This window comes from Globicephala melas, chromosome 14, assembly GCF_963455315.2.
Source record: "Globicephala melas chromosome 14, mGloMel1.2, whole genome shotgun sequence".
Taxonomy (NCBI): Eukaryota; Metazoa; Chordata; class Mammalia; order Artiodactyla; family Delphinidae; genus Globicephala; species Globicephala melas.
In genome coordinates this window covers 16,563,401-16,584,914 of record NC_083327.1, presented here as the reverse complement: position 1 = coordinate 16,584,914, position 21,514 = coordinate 16,563,401, and the positions used below count along the sequence as shown (strand labels likewise).

At 37.3% G+C, this 21,514-nt stretch overlaps 1 protein-coding gene across 4 annotated transcripts in view; it reads left to right on the top strand.

The window, feature by feature from the left end:
- IBTK (inhibitor of Bruton tyrosine kinase) overlaps positions 1 to 21,514 on the top strand; it is a 101,003-nt gene that overhangs the window by 36,693 nt on the left and 42,796 nt on the right. For all 4 annotated transcript variants that reach the window (XM_060283296.1, XM_030859376.2, XM_030859377.2 and 1 more), the window contains exons 17-19: positions 10,807 to 10,908; positions 13,096 to 13,213; positions 16,380 to 16,440. In XM_060283296.1, the coding sequence (XP_060139279.1) occupies positions 10,807 to 10,908; positions 13,096 to 13,213; positions 16,380 to 16,440 (281 nt within the window). The remainder of the gene's footprint in view (positions 1 to 10,806; positions 10,909 to 13,095; positions 13,214 to 16,379; positions 16,441 to 21,514) is intronic.

Sequence of the window (21,514 nt, the reverse complement as noted above, 5' to 3'; positions counted from 1 at the left end):
TCCCTCCACACACCTTTCCCCTTTGGTAACCATAAGTTTGTTTTCTAAGTCTGTAATTTTTTTTTTTTTTTTTTTTGCTATTGTATTTTTAGGAGTTCCTTATATATTCTGGATGTTAATCTCTTATCAGTTACGGTTTGCAAATATTTTCTCCCATTCCAAAGTTGCCTTTTTATTTTGTTGACTGCTTTGCTGTGCTTTTGGTTTCATGTAATACCACTTGTTTATTTTGCTTTTTGTTTCATGTGGTTTGGTGTCACATCTAAAAAATCATTGCCAAGACCAATGTTTGGGAGCTTTTCCCCTTTTTTCTTCTAGGAGTTTTACAGTTTCAGGTCTTAGATTCAAGTCTTTAATCCACTTTGAGTTGATTTTTATGTTATGGTGTAAGATGTGGGTCCAGTTTCATTGTTTTGCACGTGGATATTAAGTTTTTCTAATACCCTTTAGTGAAGTGACTGTCCTTTCCCCATTTTATATTCTTGACACCCTTGTCAAAGATTAATTGGCTGTATATATGAGGGTTTATTTCTGGGCTCTGTATTATGTCTCATTGGTCTACATGTCTGTTTTAATGGCAGTACGTTATAGTGTTGATTACTGTAGCTTTGTAATAGAATTTGGAAATCAGGAAATGTGATGCCTCCAGCTTTGTTGTACTTTTTCAGTAGTGCTTTGGCTATTTACGGTCTTTATGGTTCCGTATGAATTTTAGGATTACTTTTTCTACTTCTGTGAAAGATGCCATTGGAATTTTTATGGGATTTCATTGAATATGTAGATTGCTTTGGGTAGAATGGGCATTTTAACAATATCAATTATTCCAGTCCATGAACATGGGATATCTTTCCATTTATTTGTACCTTCTTTAATTTCTTGTCTCAGTGTTTCATAGCTTTTGGTGTGCAGATCTTTCACCTCCTTGGTTCAGTTTATTCCTGAGTCTTTTATTCTTTGTGATGCGATTGTGCATGGCATTGTTTCCTTAATTTCTCTTTCTGTTAGCTCATTGTTAGCATATAGAAATGCAACAGGTTTTTGTGTATTGGTTTTGTACCCTGCAACTTTATTCTTTCTTTATTTTTAAGAGTATTTTGGTGGCGTCTTCAGGGTTTTCTATGTATACTGTCATGTCATCTGCAAACAATGGCAGTTTACTTCTTCTTATTCAATTTGGATTCCTTCTGTTTCTTGTCTCATTGCTGTGGCTAGGACTTCCAGTACTGTGTTGAATAAACATGGCGAGGGTGTGCATCCTTGTCTTGTTCCTGATCTTAGGTGAAAGCTTTCAGGTTTTTACTGTTGAATATGATGTTAGCTTTAGGCTTGTCATATATGGCCTTTATTGTGTTGAGGTACATTCCTTATATACCTAATTTCTTAAGAGTTTTTATTATGAATGCATGTTGAATTTTGTCATATTCGTTTTTTGCAGCTATTGAGATGATCGTATGATTTTTAGCCTATGTTCTGTTAACGTCGTGTATCGTGTTTATTGATTTGCACATGTTGAACTATCCTTGCATCACAGGTGTAAATCCCACTCGATCATGGTGTATGATCCTTTTAATATGTTGTTTAATTTGGTTTACTGGTATTTTATTGAGGATATTTATATGTATGTTAATCAGGGATATTCTGTAATTTTTATTGTAGTGAACTTGTCTGCCTTTGGTATCAGGATAATGCTGGCCTCATAAAATGAGTTTGGAAGTTTTCCCTCCTATTCAATTTTTGGTATGAGTTTAAGAAGGATTGACGTGAATGTTTCTTTAAATATTTGGTAGAATTCACCTGTGAAGCTTTCTAGTTTTGGGCTTTACTTATTTTGGAGACTTCTAATTATTGATTCAATCTCCTTACTGTGTTATTGGTCTGTTCACATTTTCTATCTCTTCATGATTCAGTTTTGGTATGTTTCTAGGAACTGACCCATTTCTTCTAGATTATCCAGTTCATTAGCATATAGTTCATAGTAGTATCTTATGATCGTTTGTATTTCTGCGATATCACTGGTAATGTTTCCTCTTTCATTTACAATTATTTATTTGAGTCTTCTTTTTTCTTAGTCTACTTAAGGGTGTGTTAATTTTGTTTATCTTTTCAAATAACCAACTCTTAGTTTAATTGGTCCTTTCTATTGTTTTAGTAGTGTCTGGTTCATTGATTCCTGCTCTATCTATATTATTTCTTTTCTTCTCCTAACTTTGGGCTCTGTTTTTCTTTTTATAGTTCTTTGTTGTGTAAAAACCTTAAGGTTGTTCTTTTGCAATCTTTCTTTTTAAGGCATTTATCAGTATAAATGTGTTTCTTAGAACTTCTTTTGTTTAATCCTATAAGTTTTGATACGTTGTGTTTCCCATTTTCCTTTGTCTCAAGATATTTTTTTGTTTTCTCTTTGCTTTCTTCTTTGACATATTGGTTGTTCAGGACTGTATTGTTTAATTTCTACATATTTGTGAATTTTCCAGTTTTCCTCCTGTTTTTCTGATTTTATACCATTGTGGTTGGTAGAGAAGATACTTGGTGTGATTTCAGTCTTCTTATTTTTTATTTTTTTTTATTTTTTTTTATTTTTTAACATCTTTATTGGAGTATAATTGCTTTACAATGGTGTGTTAGTTTCTGCTTTATAACAAAGTGAATCAGTTATACATATACATATGTTCCCATATCTCTTCCCTCTTGCGTCTCCCTCCCTCCAACCCTCCCTATCCCACCCCTCTAGTTAGTCAAACCAACGAGCTGATCTCCCTGTGCTATGCGGCTGCTTCCCACTAGCTATCTATTTTACGTTTGGTAGTGTATATATGTCCATGCCACTCTCTCATTTCGTCCCAGCTTACCCTTCCCCCTCCCCATATCCTCAAGTCCATTCTTTAGTAGGTCTGTGTCTTTATTACTGTCTTGCTCCTAGGTTCTTCATGACCTTTTTTTTTTTTTCCCCCTTAGAGTCCACATATATGTGTTAGCATACAGTATTTCTTTTTCTCTTTCTGATTTACTTCACTCTGTATGACACACTCTAGGTCCATCGACCTCACTACAAATAACTCAATTTTGTTTCTTTTATGGCTGAGTAATATTCCATTGTATATATGTGCCACATCTTCTTTACCCATTCATCTGATGATGGACACTTAGGTTTTTTCCATCTCCGGCCTATTGTAAATAGAGCTGCAATGAACATTTTGGTACATGACTCTTTCTGAATTATGGTTTTCTTAGGGTATATGCCCAGTAGTGGGATTGTTGGGTCCTATGGTAGTTCTATATTTAGTTTTTTAAGAAACCTCCATACTGTTCTCCATAGTGGCTGTATCAATTTACATTCCCACCAACAGTGCAAGAGGGTTCCCTTTTCTCCACACCCTCTCCAGCATTTTTTGTTTCTAGATATTTTGATGATGCCCATTCTGACCAGTGTGAGATGATATCTAATTGTAGTGGTGATTTGCATTTCTCTAATGAGTAATGATGTTGCAGATTCTTTCATATATTTGTTGGCAATCTGTATATCTTCTTTGGAGAAATGTCTATTTAGGTCTATTTATTGGATTGGGTTGTTTGTTTTTCTGACATTGAACTGCATGAGCTGCTTGTAAATTTTGTATCCATTCAGCCAATCTGTGTCTTTTGGTGGGAGCATTTAGTCCATTTACATTTAAGGTACTTATCGATATGTGTGTTCCCATTCCCATTTTCTTAATTGTTTTGGGTTTGTTATTGTAGGTCTTTTCCTTCTTTTGTGTTTCTTGCCTAGAGAAGTTCCTTTAGCAGTTGTTGTAGAGCTGGTTTGGTGGTGCTGAACTCTCTCAGCTTTTGCTTGTCTCTAAAGGTTTTAATTTCTCCATCAAATCTGAATGAGATCCTTGCTGGGTAGAGTAATCTTGGTTGCAGGTTTTTCTCCTTCAACACTTTCAATATGTCCTGCCACTCCCTCCTGGCTTGCAGAGTTTCTGCTGAGAGATCAGCTGTTAACCTTATTGGGATTCCCTTGTGTGTTATTTGTTGTTTTTCCCTTGCTGCTTTTAATATGTTTTCTTTGTATTTAATTTTTGACAGTTTGATTAATATGTGTCTTGGCGTATTTCTCCTTGGATTTATCCTGTATGGGACTCTCTGTGCTTCCTGGACTTGATTAACTATTTCCTTTCCCATATTGGGGAAGTTTTCAACTATAATCTCTTCAAATATTTTCTCAGTCCCTTTCTTTTTCTCTTCTTCTTCTGGAACCCCTATAATTCGAATGTTGGTACGTTTAATGTTGTCCCAGAGGTCTCTGAGACTGTCCTCAGTTCTTTTCATTCTTTTTTCTTTATTCTGCTCTGCAGTAGTTATTTCCACTATTTTATCTTTCAGGTCACTTATCCGTTCTTCTGCCTCAGTTATTCTGCTATTGATCCCATCTAGAGTACTTTTAATTTCATTTATTGTGTTGTTCATCGTTGCTTGTTTCATCTTTAGTTCTTCTAGGTCCTTGTTAACTGATTCTTGCATTTTGTCCATTCTATTGTCCATTCTATCTCCAAGATTTCGGATCAACCTTACTATCATTATTCTGAATTCTTTTTCAGGTAGACTGCCTATTTCCTCTTCATTTGTTAGGTCTGATGGGTTTTTATCTTGCTCCTTCATCTGCGGTGTGTTTTTCTGTCTTTTCATTTTGCTTATCTTACTGTGTTTGGGGTCTCCTTTTTTGCAGGCTGAAGGTTCGTAGTTCCTGTTGTTTTTTGTGTCTGTCCCCAGTGGCTAAGGTTGGTTCAGTGGGTTGTGTAGGCTTCCTGGTGGAGGGTACTAGTGCCTGTGTTCTGGTGGATGAGGCTAGATCTTGTCTTTCTGGTGTGCAGGTCCACGTCTGGTGGTGTGTTTTGGGGTGTCTGTAGACTTATTATGATTTTGGGCCGCCTCTCTGCTAATGGGTGGGGTTGTGTTCCTGTCTTGCTAGTTGTTTGGCATAGGATGTCCAGCACTGTAGCTTGCTGGTCGTTGAGTGAAGCTGGGTGCTGGCGTTGAGATGGAGATCTCTCGGAAATTTTTGCTGTTTGATATTATGTGCAGCTGGGAGGTCTCTTGTGGATCAGTGTCCTGAAGTTGGCTCTCCCACCTCAGAGGCACAGCACTGACTCCTGGCTGCAGCACCAAGAGCCTTTCATCCACAGGGCTCCTTAATTTGGGATGATTGGTTGTCTATTCAGGTATTCCACAGATGCAGGGTATATCAAGTTGATTGTGGAGCTTTAATCCGCTGCTTCTGAGGCTGCTGGGAGAGATTTCCCTTTCTCTTCTTTGTTCTCACAGCTCCCAGGGGCTCAGCTTTGGATTTAGCCCCGCCTGTGCGTGTAGGTCGCCGGAGGGCGTCTGTTCTTTGCTCAGACAGGACGGGGTTAAAGGAGCCGCTGATTCGGAGGCTCTGGCTCACTCAGGCCCTGGGGTAGGGAGGGGCACGGAGTGTGGGGTGGGCCTGCGGCTGCAGAGGCCGGCGAGACGTTGCAGCCTGAGGCGCGCCTGTGCGTTCTCCCGGGGGAGTTGTCCCTGGATCCCGGGACCCTGGCAGTGGCGGGCTGCACAGGCTCCCCGGAAGGGCGCGTGGCCAGTGACCTGTGTTCGCACACAGGCCTCCCGGTGGCGGCAGCAGCGGCCCTAGCCGCTCTGGGCGGCCCTAGCCACGTCCATCTCTGGACTCCGCACCCCTAGCCGCGGCTCGCGCCCGTCCCTGGAGCTCTCTCAAGCAGCGTTCTTAATCCCCTCTCCTCGTGCACCAGGAAACAAAGAGGGACGTAAAAGTCTCTTGCCTCTTCGGCAGTTCCAGACTTCTCCCCGGACTCTCTCCCGGCAAGCCGCGGTGCACCAACGCCCCGCAGGCTGTGTTCACGCCGCCAACCTCAGTCCTCTCCCGGCGCTCCGACAAAAGCCGGAGCCTCAGCTCCCAGTCCCGCCCGCCCGGCGGGCGAGCAGACAAGCCTCTCGGCTGGCAAGTTCCGGTCGGCCCGATCCTCTGCGCTGGAATCTGTCCGCTTTGCCCTCCGCACCCCTGTTTCTGTGCTCTCCTCCGCGGCTCCCAAGCTCCCCCACTCCGCCTCCCGAAGTCTCCACCCGCGAAGGGGCTTCCTAGTGTGTGGACACTTTTCCTCCTTCACAGCTCTCTCCCGCTGGTGCAGGACCCGTCCCTATCCTTTTGTCTCTGTTTAGTTTTTTCTTTTGCCCTACCCAGGTACGTGGGGGGTTTCTTGCCTTTTGGGAGGTCTGAGGTCTTCTCCCAGCGTTCAGTAGATGCTCTGTAGGAGTTGTTCCACGCGTAGATGTATTTCTGGTGTATCTGTGGGGAGGAACGTGATCTCCGCGTCTTACTCTTCCGCCATCTTCCCGGAAGTCCTCTCAGTCTTCTTAAATTGTTAAGACTTGTTCTGTGGCCTCACATATCGTCTGTTTTGTAGAATGTTTTGCGTACACTTGAGAAGAATGTGTATTTTGCTGTTGTTGGATGGAATGTTCTCTATATGTCTGTTAGGGCCATTTGGCGTATATTGTTGGGCAGGTCTGCTATTTCCTTATTGATTTTCTGTGTGGATTATCTATTCCTATTGAATATGGAGTATTGAAGTCCTCTATTGTTTTACTGATGTCTATTTCTGCCTTCAGCTCTTTTACTGTTTCCTTTGTATATTTAGGTGCTTCAACTGTATGCCTGTAACAATTGTTATATCTTATTGATGTATTGACCCCTTTGTCATTTTATACTGACCTCTTTGTCTCATGTGACTGTTTTTGACTTAAAGCCTATTTTGTGTGATACAAGTATGCCTATCCCCCCCATTACCATTTGCATTGAGTATATGTTTTTATCCTGTCACTTTCAGCCTATGTGTGTCCTTAAAGGTAAAGTAATTTTTTTGTAGGCAGCATATAGTTGTACCTTGTTTTTTAATCTATTCAACTACTTTGCTTTTGACTGGAGAATTTAATCCATTTACATTTAAAGTAATTATTGGTAGGTAAGGATGTACTTCTGGAATTTTGTCAGTTGTCTTCTGACTGTTTTGCAGTTTCTTTGTTCCCTTCTTCCTCTTGTGTGTGCTGTCTTCCTTTGTAATTTAATGATTTTTTGGTAGCGGTATGCTTGTGTTTCTACTGTAGGTTTTCTACTGTAGGTTTGTGTTTCTACTGTAGGTTTTTGCTTTCTGGTTACCATGAGGCTTACATGTAATAATATTTTATAATTACAACAGTCTGTTTTAAACTAACCACAACTTTTTTTCTTTTTCTTTTTTTTTAAATTGATGTTTGGTTGATTTACAATATTAGTTTCAGGTGTATAGCATAGTGGCTGAATATTTTTATTGATTATACTCCACTTAAAGTTGTTACAAAATAATGTCGGTATTTCTGTGTGCTGTACACTACATATATCCTTGTTGCTTATTTATTTTATACATAGTAGTTTCTAACTCTTAATCCCATAAACCTATCTTGCCCCCTCCCCCTCCCCTCTCCCCACTGGTAACAACTGCTTTTGTTCTCTATATCTGTGCATCTGTTTTTGTTATATACATCTGTGTTATTTTTTTTTAGATTCCAGGATTCCACATATAATAACATGAAGTATTTATCTCTCTCTGACTTATTTCATTAAGCACAATACTCTCTAGGTCCATTGATGCAAATGGCAGAATTTCATTCATTTTTTGTGGCTGAGTAATATTCCACTGTATGTGAGATATACACACACACACCCCCCCCACATCTTTATCCATTTGTCTATTGATGGGTACTGGGGTTGCTCCCTATCTTGGTTGTTATTCACAGCTGAACTTTGATTCCATACAAATCCTCTTCACTTTTACTTTTCTCCCCCTCTGCATTATTTCTTCAGATATTCTTTATGTCTGTTCTTTTTTCCTTCTGGGACTCCCATAAATATCTATCTAGGCTGGATAGTGTTCCATAGGTCTCTTATACTCAGTATATTTTTTATTCATTCTTGTTTTTCTTTCTGTTCCTCTGATTGGATAATCTCAATTGATGTACAGTTTCTGTCCTCATTGATAGTCTTAATTTCATGAGATATTATTCTTATACTTTCTTTTAGATTTTTAAGCATGATTTTTTTAGTTCTTTGAACATATTCAAAATAATTGATTTAAAGTCTGTAATATGTAATGGCTCAGCACCTTAGCATTCTCAGGGACAGATTCTCTTGGCCACTTTTTTTCTGTATATAGACCATATATTTACATCCCTCTTTTCATTTTTTCTAATTTTTTGTTGAGAACTGGACATATCTAAATAATATCATGTAGCAACTCTTGAAATCAGATTTTCCTCCTTCCCCAGGGATTGTTGTGTTTGCTGTTTGTTTAGTGACTTATTGGAACTAATTCTGTAAAATTGGTATTCTTCGTCATATATGACCACTGAGGTCTCTGCTTGGTCAGCTTAGTGGTCAGCTAGTAATTAGACAGAATTTTCCTTAATTGCCTAAGCCAGTAAATCTCCCAGCCTGTGCCTAGGGGCTCTTTGTGTGTATGGCGGCCTGGCTTCAGTTCTTAGCTGGGCAGTTTACAACTGTGCCTTAGATTCATTTCCTGCCTTTGTGGTCTCAAGGTCATCCAGAAGTAAGAGTTTTGGGCCTTCTTAAATTTTTTCTGGGCATGTGCACAGCCCTCCACAGATGTATGACCTTCTAGGTTCATAGGAATATGTTAAAACTTTTCAAAACCCCTTATGGACACAGCTCATACTGCCATAACAGAATAACAGAGACTGAAATTTATTATTCACAGTTCTGGAGGCTAACGTCTCAGGTCAGGGTCCAGCAGGGTTGGTTTCTGGTGAGGATTCTCTTCCTGGCTTGTACATGGCTGCCTTCTTGTTATGTCCTTACTTGACCTTTCCTCAGTGCTTGTGTGTGAGTGTGAGTGTGAGTGGAGAAAGAGAGAGTGAGAGAGTACACACACGCGCACGTGGGCGCGCGAAGGGGATTAGTGGGGGGGAGATGATGGATCGGTGATGTCTCTTCTTAGAAAGACACTAATCCTGTCAGATCAGGGCCCTACCTTATGACTGCATTTAACCTTAATTAGTTCCTTAGAGGCCCTGTCTCCAGATAAAACCACACTGGAAATTATACCTTCAACATATGAATTTTCAGGGGACATAAACATTCAGTCACAACAATAGCTCTTTCCCTAGCTCTTCTTTTTAAGTTTTTTTAACCTGCTTCTTGTTTGCGCTATCCCTTATTTATTGTCTTGGGCAGCTTCAGTGTTAAGTAGTTGCTAATTGTTTTGAATAAATGCCCTCTTCTGAGGCTGTTCACACTGGGCAAGCTTTAAGGTCAAATAAACCCCTGCTAGCTGGGTTTCCAGGAAACTGCCAGACAGGTCAAATAATGACAGTTTCTTGATAATGTTGCTCCACAACTGTTCTGTCTCCTCCAGTGGATGTAGCTTCTCGTACCTGCCTGTGATTGCAGGATTGATGGTTTTCAAGACTACTGAGGAGGAGAGGCGAGGAGGAGAGGCGAGGAGAGGAGAGGAGGATCTAAGCAGGAGCAGCTAGTGTCCCAAAGCTTACTGTTCTTAAGATTCCGCAAAGTTCTTTGAGTCAGTGCTCCCTAGATTATTGCAAGCCTTTGGCTAATTTCTAGAACTCTAAAAAAGTTGATTTTTGATAATTTTTTGTAATATTCTCATTGCCTTTGTGGAGAAGAATTTTTGAAGTAGTTCTTAGTCTGCCATTTGCAATGACTTTACCTCTCCCTCATCTTTTAGAATGTTTTTTCTACTTTCATTTTTTCTTTTTTTTTTTAAATGCATATATTTCATCTCTATTTTGAGGGCTTTTTGCTTTTTATTTATTTATTTATTTTTGGCTGTGCCAGGTGTTAGCTGCAGCACGCAGGATCTTTTAGTTGTTGGCATGTGGACTTCTTAGTTGCGGCATGCAGACTTCTCAGTTGCGGTGTGTGGACTTTTAGTTGTGGCGTGTGAACTCTTAGTTGTGGCACGCATGTGGGATCTAGTTCCCCCACTGGGGATTGAACCTGGGCCCCCTGCATTGGGAGCACAGCGTCTTACCCACTGGACCACCAGGAAAGTCCCTCATTTTTTTTTTTTAAACATTTTTTTTCTTCCTATGGTGGTGGGATTGTTTTTTTTTTTTTTTTTTCCTATTTATACTACTATTCTGGCAGTGATTCTAGCGTTGCTTAAGGTCATTAATAGTACACTGGATCAAGTTTATGTTAAATTAAGGAACTTCTATAATTTTTTTTAAAAGTACTCTTAGGTGACCAATTTTGTTTTAAATAAGGAAGCCTAAGAGCATTATTCACCTCTCCCTTCGTCCTTCCCTGCCCCCTCTACCCCCTGTATGTATATATATGTTTTAACATATGTGTATCTATTTAACATATACCTGTATATTACCTTTAAGGATGAGATTTGACTTTCCCCTCTATTAGTTTGAGAAATGTTTGTCCAACAGCAATGGGAGATTTTAAACAAGTCAGGCATTCTAGTGGTTCTTTAGACTAAAAAAGATCTACTCAAGTTGCCCATTTTATGGTCCTAGTGTGAACCAGGGCATTTTGGGTGTGTTTTATTTTACAGCTTTCTACTGAAAAGACAGAAACATTTTGATGTTACTACTGTTTATCATACTTACCATTTCAACATTTAGAAAATAATCATCATAATTCTCTTGTTTGTAGTGTCTTAATTACTTGAACTTTTTCCCCTTAGGTATAATGTTTACAAAATAATAATAAAGAGTGACGCTTCTTTTTCTTTTCTTTTTTTTTAGAATCTCAAAATTTGGATTTTGTTTGTAGTGTTCTTGTGGTGGCTGATCAGCTTCTCATATCTCGATTGAAAGAGATTTGTGAAGTGGCATTAAGTGAAAAACGTGAGTTTTTGAATTGGAATCTTAGTGTGTTTTCAGGTTGATCCAGGATTTACTGTATTTTATTGACTTTCTGATGTAGTTTATGATAAAATACATGTTTTTGTATCATTAAAAATTCAAGACATTTAAACTATTTAAATATTTAAACTATTTAAACTATTAAAAATTCAAGACATTTAAACATTTAAACTATTAAACACATCCTTATTTTAGAGATGTTAATATGTGAAAACATGAACATCTTAGAATTGAAATACGTTAATTTTTTGGAAATGCCATAAAAGCTTGAATAATAAGGATGGCATGAAACTTATTTTGGAATCTGAAAGATGAGAGTTTGAAAGCAGAAATTTTTTACCCTTGCCCTGGTCTGTAAGTCTACACTTAGCTACCCTGCTATTTGCTGGAATTTTTATGTAACCATCCCATTAATATATTTATCAAAAACTTCTTTTCTCTCAAACTCTTATTTTTCTCTTTCTGTTCATTATTTCTGTTAATTGCATGGCTGTCATCCTAACACTCAACTTTGGAACCCAAAGTTAGTTTTTGTTATTTTGTTTTTATACCCAAATTGCAGCTGTCAAAATTGATTAATCTTAACTGTGTTGATCACATTTCCCCTACTTTTTTTTTTTTTTCTTTTTTTTTTTGCGGTATGCGGGCCTCTCACTGTTGTGGCCTCTCCCGTTGCGGAGCACAGGCTCCGGACATGCATGCTCAGCGGCCATGGCTCACGGGCCCCGCTGCTCCACAGCATGTGGGATCTTCCCAGACTGGGGCATGAACCCGTGTCCCCTGCATCGGCAGGCGGACTCTCAACCACTGCGCCACCAGGGAAGCCCTCCACTACCTTTTTATTCTCGCTGTCACTATACTAGTTGAGATCACTGTTATCCATCCCTTCTGTGTAGTGTCATAGTAGTCTTTTAAGTCCTGTTTCTCTTTTCTAACTTCTTCTTTAATCTTTCTGTAGGAAGGAGTTAATGTCTTCCCTCGTTCATATATTTTTAATCGCTTACTCTGGGATAAAGGTTAAATTTCCTCACCCTGATAAAAAAGTTTCTTGGCTTTCTAATCTTATCTTTGTTCTTTTTCTTTGCCTCTTCAGGAAGTGTGAAGGGATTTCCTGTCAAATTTTTCTAATTTGTACTTCCAATAGTTTGTCTTAGGTCTAGAGTCTTATTTACTCACTTTTCTTGAGCTCTGTGGATTATCTTCTCCTTGAACAACTCTAAAGTTTTTGTATGATCCAGTTTTATTTCTGTGAAATGGGAGAATTTGGGTTCATCATTAGTTGAAACATTAGGTTAGTCAAGAGTGAGGCAGCGATCATTATTGTCTGCATATTGTCTGCATATAACTTTTGACTGAGTTATAAGGGAGAAAGAACAAAGAAGTGGAGGAAGCCAGGTGTAGAAAATAGTTGTGTTCCTCTGTTGGCTGGGACTCAGAGTAAGTAAGAAAAAGAATGGAGGGGTTTGGGAAGCCAAAGTTACATGCTAGGTAAATAGAATATTCTGGGACAGTCTCTAGCAAAACACACTTCATATATAAAGTTAACAAGGATTGTAACAAAATCTAGCATGTTTTGTACAGTATGCCAGATTCTGCACTGGCATGAACTATAATATGGTAAGATTTAAATGTACTTATTTTCTAAATATATAGTATTTGTATGTGTTTATATATGTAAATATACCCACGTAAAGTCTGATAGACGACTCAACATAAATATATTTTGTAGAATGATTTCATCAATTTCTCCTACTCCTAAGTATACTTTGTTAGTTTTATAGGAGAATGACTATTCTGTGCTATATAAATGAAAAGGAATGTTGTTTATCAGTGAAAGTTAAAAATATTCTGAAAAGGTTAGGTAGAAGATTGTCAATTCTTATATGTTTGCTTTTTAGATGACACTATAATGCACCTTCTGTATTTTCTTTTGCTTAAAATTTTACGTGTGCTTATAGTTCCTCTGAACAAGTCATTTAAAATTACTTTGGCATATTGGGATGGAAAATGAGTTGTATATTTGCCCTAGTATAACTTATTTTTGGCAAGACACTACTTTCAATTTTCCTTCTTCTAAATGTTCAAACCTGACAACTTGAGAAATAAGTATATTTCATTTGCTGTAGTAACATGCCTTTCATCTCATTTCGCATATCTTTTCCTTTGTAGTTACCCTTAAGAATGCTGCTATGCTACTGGAATTCGCAGCAATGTATAATGCTGAACAGTTGAAACTATCTTGTTTACAATTTATAGGACTGAATATGGCAGCTTTACTTGAAGCAAGGTAGGTTAGATATATACAGACTGTTGCAAAAGCACTTATTTATATATAATAACAAATATATTAGTAATTTAAAAGTGAATAACGATAAATCCCAGCTTTGTAGAAAAAGTGAAAATGTAAGGGGATTTAATCATTCCATCAGTATTTGGATGCTTAATATATGCCAGCCATTGCTAAGATACTACCGGGAACAAATAAAGACAATATCCTTGCCCTCAGTGGTGCTTACATGCTGGTTGGAAGGTTGTGGGACAATATTATCACAAGTATATTTGTATATGTTTTCATATCTCTTTGCTTGTTTAGGCTAATTTGTAACTATGTAGTTTTTACCTTGGCTTTTAGAAAGTATCTGTAATACTAATTAAGCCAGCACTTAATTACTTCACATATCATGCAAACAGTTTGTTATTGGTTGATTTCTGTTTTTGTATTTATTCCCTTTTAAGATATTTCCTATACTACATATTGATTCTTTGGTCAAACTTAGGCTGCAGCAGATGGCCTGAAAAAATTTAGTTGGTCTAGTTTATGGCAAGCTGATTTGTGTGTTGAAGCTTTCATGGTAATGAAATTTTTCTTACGAAAAATGACACACTTTACGTGAAAAAAATCAGCTAAGTATATGTATCCTGTTTTATAAGCTAATATTTCATGCTATATTGATGTTTACCTGGATGGAAGGAATTTGATAAATGCTAATGATTTAGGAGTCATAGACATTTTAGAATTAGAGGAATCTTGGGAAATTTAATCCCATTGTTTTCAACTATTTTAGCAGTGGATTTTTTTTTTTTTTTTTTTTTGTGGTATGCGGGCCTCACTGTTGTGGCCTCTCCTGTTGCGGAGCACCGGCTCCAGACGCGCAGGCTCAGCAGCCGTGGCTCACGGGCCTAGCCGCTTCGCGGCATGTGGGATCTTCCCGGACCGGGGCACGAACCCGTGTCCCCTGCATCGGCAGGCAGACTCTCAACCGCAGTGGAATTTTTTTAATGAAATAAATGTTACAGATTTATTTTTTAGCATAAAGTCACAATTTTACTATATTTACTCACTATAAAGTCAGTGATGAGAAAAGTAAGTCTTTTTGATCAGCACGGGAATTTCAGATTAGATTTCTTGGTGTCAGTTGCATTTTTAAAGTCGATGTCTAGTGTAATGCTGTATTTTGTTTTAACTGTAATAATAGCTAACACTGCCATAATAATAGTAATTAATAGTAATAACTAAAAATAGTACTACAATAATAGTTACATAGTAATAATGATAATTAATGGTATGTGCCAGGTGGCATTCTAAAAGTGTTGTATAGATTCACTTAATTTTCATGAAAACCTTACGAGGTAGATTCTGTTTATATCCTCAAATGAGGATGAGAAAACCCGTGAAACTTTTTTTGGCAAATAATCAAGAAAACCTTGATCCATATAATTAATTATAAATGGTAACAGTTTTTTGATAACTCACCTTTCAAAGTCAGGATGATGCTTAATGAAACTAATTCCAAAACATGTTTGAAATAAAAGTTTTCTACCATTTTTAAAAGGTGAATCACTAACAGATTCCTTAGTTGCCATTTAGGGTTCAATTTAGAGAAAATTCTTTTGGCTATTTAATGCTTTGTTATTTTGTGGAAAATGCTTTCCAAATGCAAATTAATATTATGGGATATTAGACAGTGTCATTTCAAAATGCCTCTGGTATTTCATTGTCAGAACCTGGCAGAGGTTTCAGAATACATTTATTTTTTTTGCTGACATTACATTAGTCATTCAAATCATAGTAATTTTTTCCCCTTGCATTGCCAAATTAACTCGTTTAATTTGTCAGAAAAGAATCAACCACAGTGTGAAACAAGCCAAATCTATCTAAAATACGATATTGGAGGATGATGTGTCACATTACTATTGTTGCATTATTATGTTGTGACAAGTTTGTCAGCTGAACTGTTAAGGGAGGCACATGTGCTGTGGTGAATCATTTTACATGAGTAGACATTATAACTTGCATTAAAGCAAAGATTTGTTTAAATGTAACCATTCCTAGTCAAATATGTGTTTGCCAGAAGTGTAAATAAATATGCACAGAGATGTTAAGAAAACAGCTGCATCAAAATTGACGTAGCATCACAAGTTAATTGTCTTCAAAATGTTAGAAAACCAGTATGGTACAGATTTGAATATGGTTGCTTTGTATTAGTTTTAAAAATAGTTTGAAGTACATTTTAGAATGTAAACTTTGATTTAAATTTTACTGATGCCTCAAAGTACCTCTTTGGAACCTGAGAGTTCCTTAAAATCTCCTTTGACTGCAATTGAACTAGTCCAAATGTCGTTTTATTTTTTTAATTTTTAAATTTATTTTTATTTTGGGCTTCGTTGGGTCTTTGTTGCTGTGTGCAGGCTTTCTCTAGTTGCGGCGAGCAGGGGCTACTCCTCGTTGCAGTGTGCGGGCTTCTCATTGCAGAGCATGGGCTCTAGGCTTGTGGGCTTCAGTAGTTGTGGCGTGTGGGCTCAGAAGTTGCAGCACGTGGGCCCTAGACTGTGCGGGCTTCAGTAGTTTTGGCTCGCAGGCTCTAGAGCGCAGGCTCAGTAGTTGTGGCGCACAGGCTTAGTTGCTCCGTGGCATGTGGGGTCTTCCCAGATCAGGGATCGAACCTGTGTCCCCTGCATTGGCAGGCGGATTCTTTACCACTGCGCCACCAGGGAAGTCCCCAAATGTCATTTTACACATGAAGATATTAAGGACTAGAGAGGGAAAGTGAGTTGCTCAAGGTCATGTAGGTAATTGGGAGCAGTGATAATCCTAGATAGAATTCAGGTACCTGATAGGCCATTGTTCTGTCAATATAGTACTCCTTCTGTAGTAAAGATTATATTTGTGGAAAATGAAAGTTGAATACTTGCTATTATGATAGAAAATATTTTTCTATCACCTATTTGTAAGAGTTACTTGAGTTTTATTCAGTATGTTTGTCTAATATGTTTGCTATTTATGTGAAATATATAACTATACGTACTTCCAAAAAGAATTTGTTGCAGCTGGCATATTAATTCTTTAAAAAAAAATTCCTTACTCAACAATATAAAATGTCTCTGCATATTTGAAAGTCTTAATAGGTATTAAACTTGAGTGTTAAGATAGAATTTTATATCTTATTATTTAGGTCTCTTGATGTTTTAAGTGACGGTGTTTTGAAGGATCTTTCTGTGTTTTACCGAAAAATGGTAAGGTTTATGTTTTTGTCAATTACAATATCAACTAAAGCAGTATATTTGGTCAGACTTCTCAATGGAACAATTTCCTAATGAATTCTGATTCATTAGGATCTTTTAAAAATGAGGACATAAGATTTCTTTACAAGCTCTACAGGGAAACACGATAATAAAAATTGAAGATATTTAATGATAAAATTAATATCTATTTAAATTTCTTTATAAATGAAAGTTATTGAATGCTTTGTGGTCTTTCGTTATTTATTTACTAAAGATCAGGACAGTGTAAAAATATGGATTTTAATGATTTTATTATTTTTATTGAGGTAACATTGATTTATAACACTGCGTAAGTTTCATGTGTACATTGTTATGTTTCTACTTCTGTATACCCTACAGCTTCCTCCCTACCAAAAATTTAACTTCCATCTGTCAGCATATAGTTGATCCCCTTTATCTATTTCACTCCCCCACTCCTCTTCTCCCTCTGGTAACTACTACTCTATTCTCTGTATCCATGTGTTTGGGTTTTTTTTTGTTTGTTCAGTAAATTTATTTTGTTTTTGTTTGTTTACTAGTGTTTTATGTTCCATCTATGAGTGAAATCATACAGTATTTGTCTTTCTCCATCTGACTTACTTCACTTAGCATAATATCCTCATGGTCCATCTGTGTTGTTGAAAATGGCAAAAAAGATTTCATCTTTTTTCATGGCTGAGTAGTATTCCATTGTGTGTGTGTGTGTGTGTGTGTATGTGTGTGTGTGCATTTATATACATACACATATACTACATTTTCTTTATCCATTCATCCCTCGATGGGCACTTAGGTGGTTTCCATATATTGGCATTGCAAATAATGCTGCAGTGAACATAGGGGAGCATATATCTTTTCAAATAAGTGTTTTTGTATTCTTTGGATGAGTACCCAGAAATGAGATAGCTGGGTATCTTATGGTAGTCTATTCTTAATTTTTTTAGGAATCTCCATACTGTCATTGGTGTAGTGACTGCACCAATTCACAGTCTCACCAGCAGTGTATGAGGGTTCTCTTTTCTCCACATCCTTGCCAACACATGGTATTTCTTGTCATTTTGACCCTAGCCATTCTGACAGGTGTACAGTGATATCTCAGTGTGGTTTTGATTTGCATTTCCCTGATAATTAGTGATGCTGAACATCTTTTCATCTGTCTGTTTGCCATCTATATGTCTTCTTTGAAAAAATATGTATTCAACTCCTCTGTCCGTTTTTTAATCAGGTAATTTTGTTGTTGTTGTTGAGTTGTATGAGTTATTTTAGGGCATATGATTTACAAATATCTCCTCCCATTTGGTAGGTTGTCTTTTTGTTTTATTGATGGTTTCCTGTGCTGTGCAGAAGCTTTTTAGTTTGGTGTAATCCCATTTATTTTTGCTTTTGTTTTCATTGACTGAGGAGGCATATTTTAAAAGATACTGCTATGACTGATATCAAAGAGTATACCACCTGTGTTTTCTTTCAGGAGTTTTATGGTTTCAGGTCTTACACTCAAGCCTTTAATCTACTTTGACTTAATTTTTGTGTATATTGTGAAATAATGGTCTAATTTAATTATTTGGCATGTGGCTGTCCAGTTTTCCCAGCACTATTTATTGAAGAGACTGTCCCTTCTCCATTGTGTATTCTTTGCTCCTTTGTTGTAAATTAATTGTCCGTGTGTGCAAGTGTTTATTCCTGGGCTTTCAATTCTGTTTAGAAATCTTTGCATCTGTTTTTCTGCCAATATCATGCCGTTTTGACTACAGTGGCTTTGTAATATAGTTTGAAATCAGGAAATATGATACCTCCAGCTTTGTTCTTTTTTCTCAGCATCGCTTTGACTATTCAGGGTCATTTGTGGTTCCATATAAATTTTAGAATTTTTTGTTCTATTTCTGTGAAAAATGTTTTTGGGATTTTGATAGGGATTGTATTGAATTAGATTGCTTTAGGTAATATGGACATTTTGATAATGTTAATTCTTCTAATCCTTGACCCTGGCACATCTTTCCATTTATTTGTGTCAGATTTCTGGTAGAATCTTTAGGGTTTTCTATGTATATAAAAATCATGCCATCTGCAGATAGTGACAGTTTTATGTCTTCTTTTCCAATTTGGATGTCTTTTATTTATTTTTTCTTGACTAATTGCTCTGGCTAACACTTCCACTATGTTGAATAAGAGTGGTGAGACTGAGCATCCTTGTCTTATTCCTGATCTTAGAGGGATAGCTTTTACTACTTAACCATTGAGTATGTTAGCTGTGGGTTTGTCACATATCATCCCTTCTACACCATTCTCTTGAGAGTTTTTATCATAAATGGGTGTTGAATGTTGTCAAATGTTTTTTCTGCATCTTTTGAGATGATCGCATGATTTTTGTTCATTTTGTGGATGTGTTGTATCATGTTGATCAATTTGAGGATGTTGAACCATCCTTACATCCCTGGTATAAATCCCACTTGATCATGTTGTATGATCCTTTTGATGTATTTTTTAATTTGTTTTGCTAATATGTTGTTGAGGATTTTTGCAACTGGCAGCCATCAGAGATATTGGCCTGTGATTTTCTTTCTTTGTGTTGTCTTTGTCTGGTTTTGGTATCAGGGTGATATTGGCCTTGTAAAATGAGTTAGGAAGCATTCCCTCCTTTTCAGTTTTTTGGAATAGTTTTAGTATAGTTATTAAATCTTCTTTGAATATTGGTAGAATTCACCTGTGAAGCAATCTGGTCCTGGACCTATGTTTTTTGGGAGCTTTTTGATTACTGTTTCAATCTCTGTACTAGTGATTGGTCTATTCAGATTTTCTATTCATGATTCAGCCCTGGAAGGTTGTATGATTCTAAGAATTTGTCCATTTCTTCTAGATTGTCCAGTTTTTGTATTCTCTTATACTCCTTTATATTTCTGTAAGTATCTTTTTTTTTTCTCTTTCATTTTTTATTTTATTTATCAGGGCTTCTCTTTTTTTTCTTAGTGAATCTAGCTAATGGTTTGTCAGTTTTGTTTATCTTTTCAAAGAACTGACTCTTAGTTTAGTTTGTCTTTTCAAAAAACCAATTCTTAGTTTCATTCATCTTTTCTTCTGTCTTCTCTGATCTTTATATTTCCTTCTTTCTACTGACTTCGGGCTTTGTTCTTCTTTTTCTAGTACCTTTAGGTGTAAGTTTTTCTTGTTTCTTGAAGTAAGCCTTTATTGCTACAAACTCTTAATACTGCTTTTGCTGTTTCCCATAGATTTTGGTATATTGTATTTTCATTTCCATTTGTCTTCAGGTAATTTTTTGTTTCTCCTTTGATTTCTTCAGTGACCCAATTGTTGTTCTGTAGCATATTGTTCATCTTTACATATCTGTCATTTTTCTAGTGTTCTTGTTCTTGATTTCTAGTTTCTCATACCATTGTGATCGGAAAAGATGTTTGATAGAATTTCAGTCTTCTTAAATCTATATTGAGACTTCTTCTGTGTCCCGATTTATGGCCTATCCTTGAGAATGTTCCATGAGCATTTGAGAAGAATGTGTGTTTTGCTGCATTGTGCTGTTTAAATCTGTTAAATATATCTGATCTAACGTTTCAGTTAAGGCCACTGTTTCCTTGTTGACTTTCTGTCTGGGTAATCTATCTGTTGATGTAAGTGGGGTGTTAAATGTCCCCTACAATTATTTTGTTGCTGTCAGTTCTCTCGCTTTGGGAATGTTAGTAATTGTTGTATATATTTTGGTGCTCTTATGTTAGGTACATATACATTAGTCACTTTTATGTGTTCTTGCTGAGTTGTCCTCTTTATAATTATATGCTGACCATTTTTTGTCTCTTGTTATCTTTTGGCTTGAAGTCTAATTTGTCTGGTATAAGGATGGCTACACTTGCTTTCTTTTGGCAGCCATTTGCTTAGAGTATCATCTTCCATCTCTTCACATTTAGCCTGTGTTTGTCTTCAGAGCTGAGGTGTGTCTCCTGGAGCAGCATTTGGTTGAGTCTTATGTTTTAATGCATCCAGCCACTCTGTCTTTTGATTGATGAATTCAGTCCATTTACATTCAGGGGGATTAGTGACAGATGAGGATGTAGTCCTGAAATTTTGTGTTTTGTTTTTTGGTTGCTTGATACCTCTGTGGTTTCTTTTTCCTGTGTTTCTGTCTGTTATTTTGGTTTGGAGGTTTTCTGTGGTATTTTTCTTAGTTTCTTCTTTTATTATGTTTCATGTCTCTGCTCTGTAACAAAGTTTTGTGGTTGCCCTGAGCTTTGTATAAAACGTCTCACAGATAAAATAGTCTTTTTTCTGCTGATAGTATGTTATCTTCATTTACCTGTATGAATTTTTTCATCCCCTTTTATGTTTTTGTTTTTTCACATTATTCCTTTTTTTTTCCACTTTTTTTTTTAAACATCTTTATTGGGGTATAATTGCTTTACAATGGTGTGTTAGTTTCTGCTTTATAACAAAGTGAATCAGTTATACATGTACATACGTTCCCATATCTCTTCCCTCTTGCATCTCCCTCCCTCCCACCCTCCCTATCCCACCCCTCCAGGCGGTCACAAAGCACCAAGCTGATCTCCCTGTGCTACGCGGCTGCTTCCCACTAGCTATCTACCTTACGTTTGGTAGTGTATATATGTCCATGCCACTCTCTCGCTTTGTCACAGCTCACCCTTCCCCCTCCCCATATCCTCAAGTCCGTTCTCTAGTAGGTCTGTGTGTTTATTCCTGTCTTACCCCTAGGTTCTTCATGACATTTTTTTTTCTTAAATTCCATATATAAAATGAATCTTTTTTGGGTTTTTTTTGCGGTACGCGGGCCTCTCACTGCTGTGGCCTCTCCCGCTGCGGAGCACAGGCTCTGGACGCGCAGGCTCAGCAGCCATGGCTCACGGGCCCAGCCGCTCCGCAGCGTGTGGGATCTTCCTGGACCGGGGTACGAACCCGTGTCCCCTGCATCGGCAGGCAGACTCTCAACCACTGCACCACCAGGGAAGCCCTCACATTATCCCTTTTGATGTGAGTTTGCTACCAAACAGAAATAGCTTATAGTTATTTTCCTGCTTTCTTTTTTTCT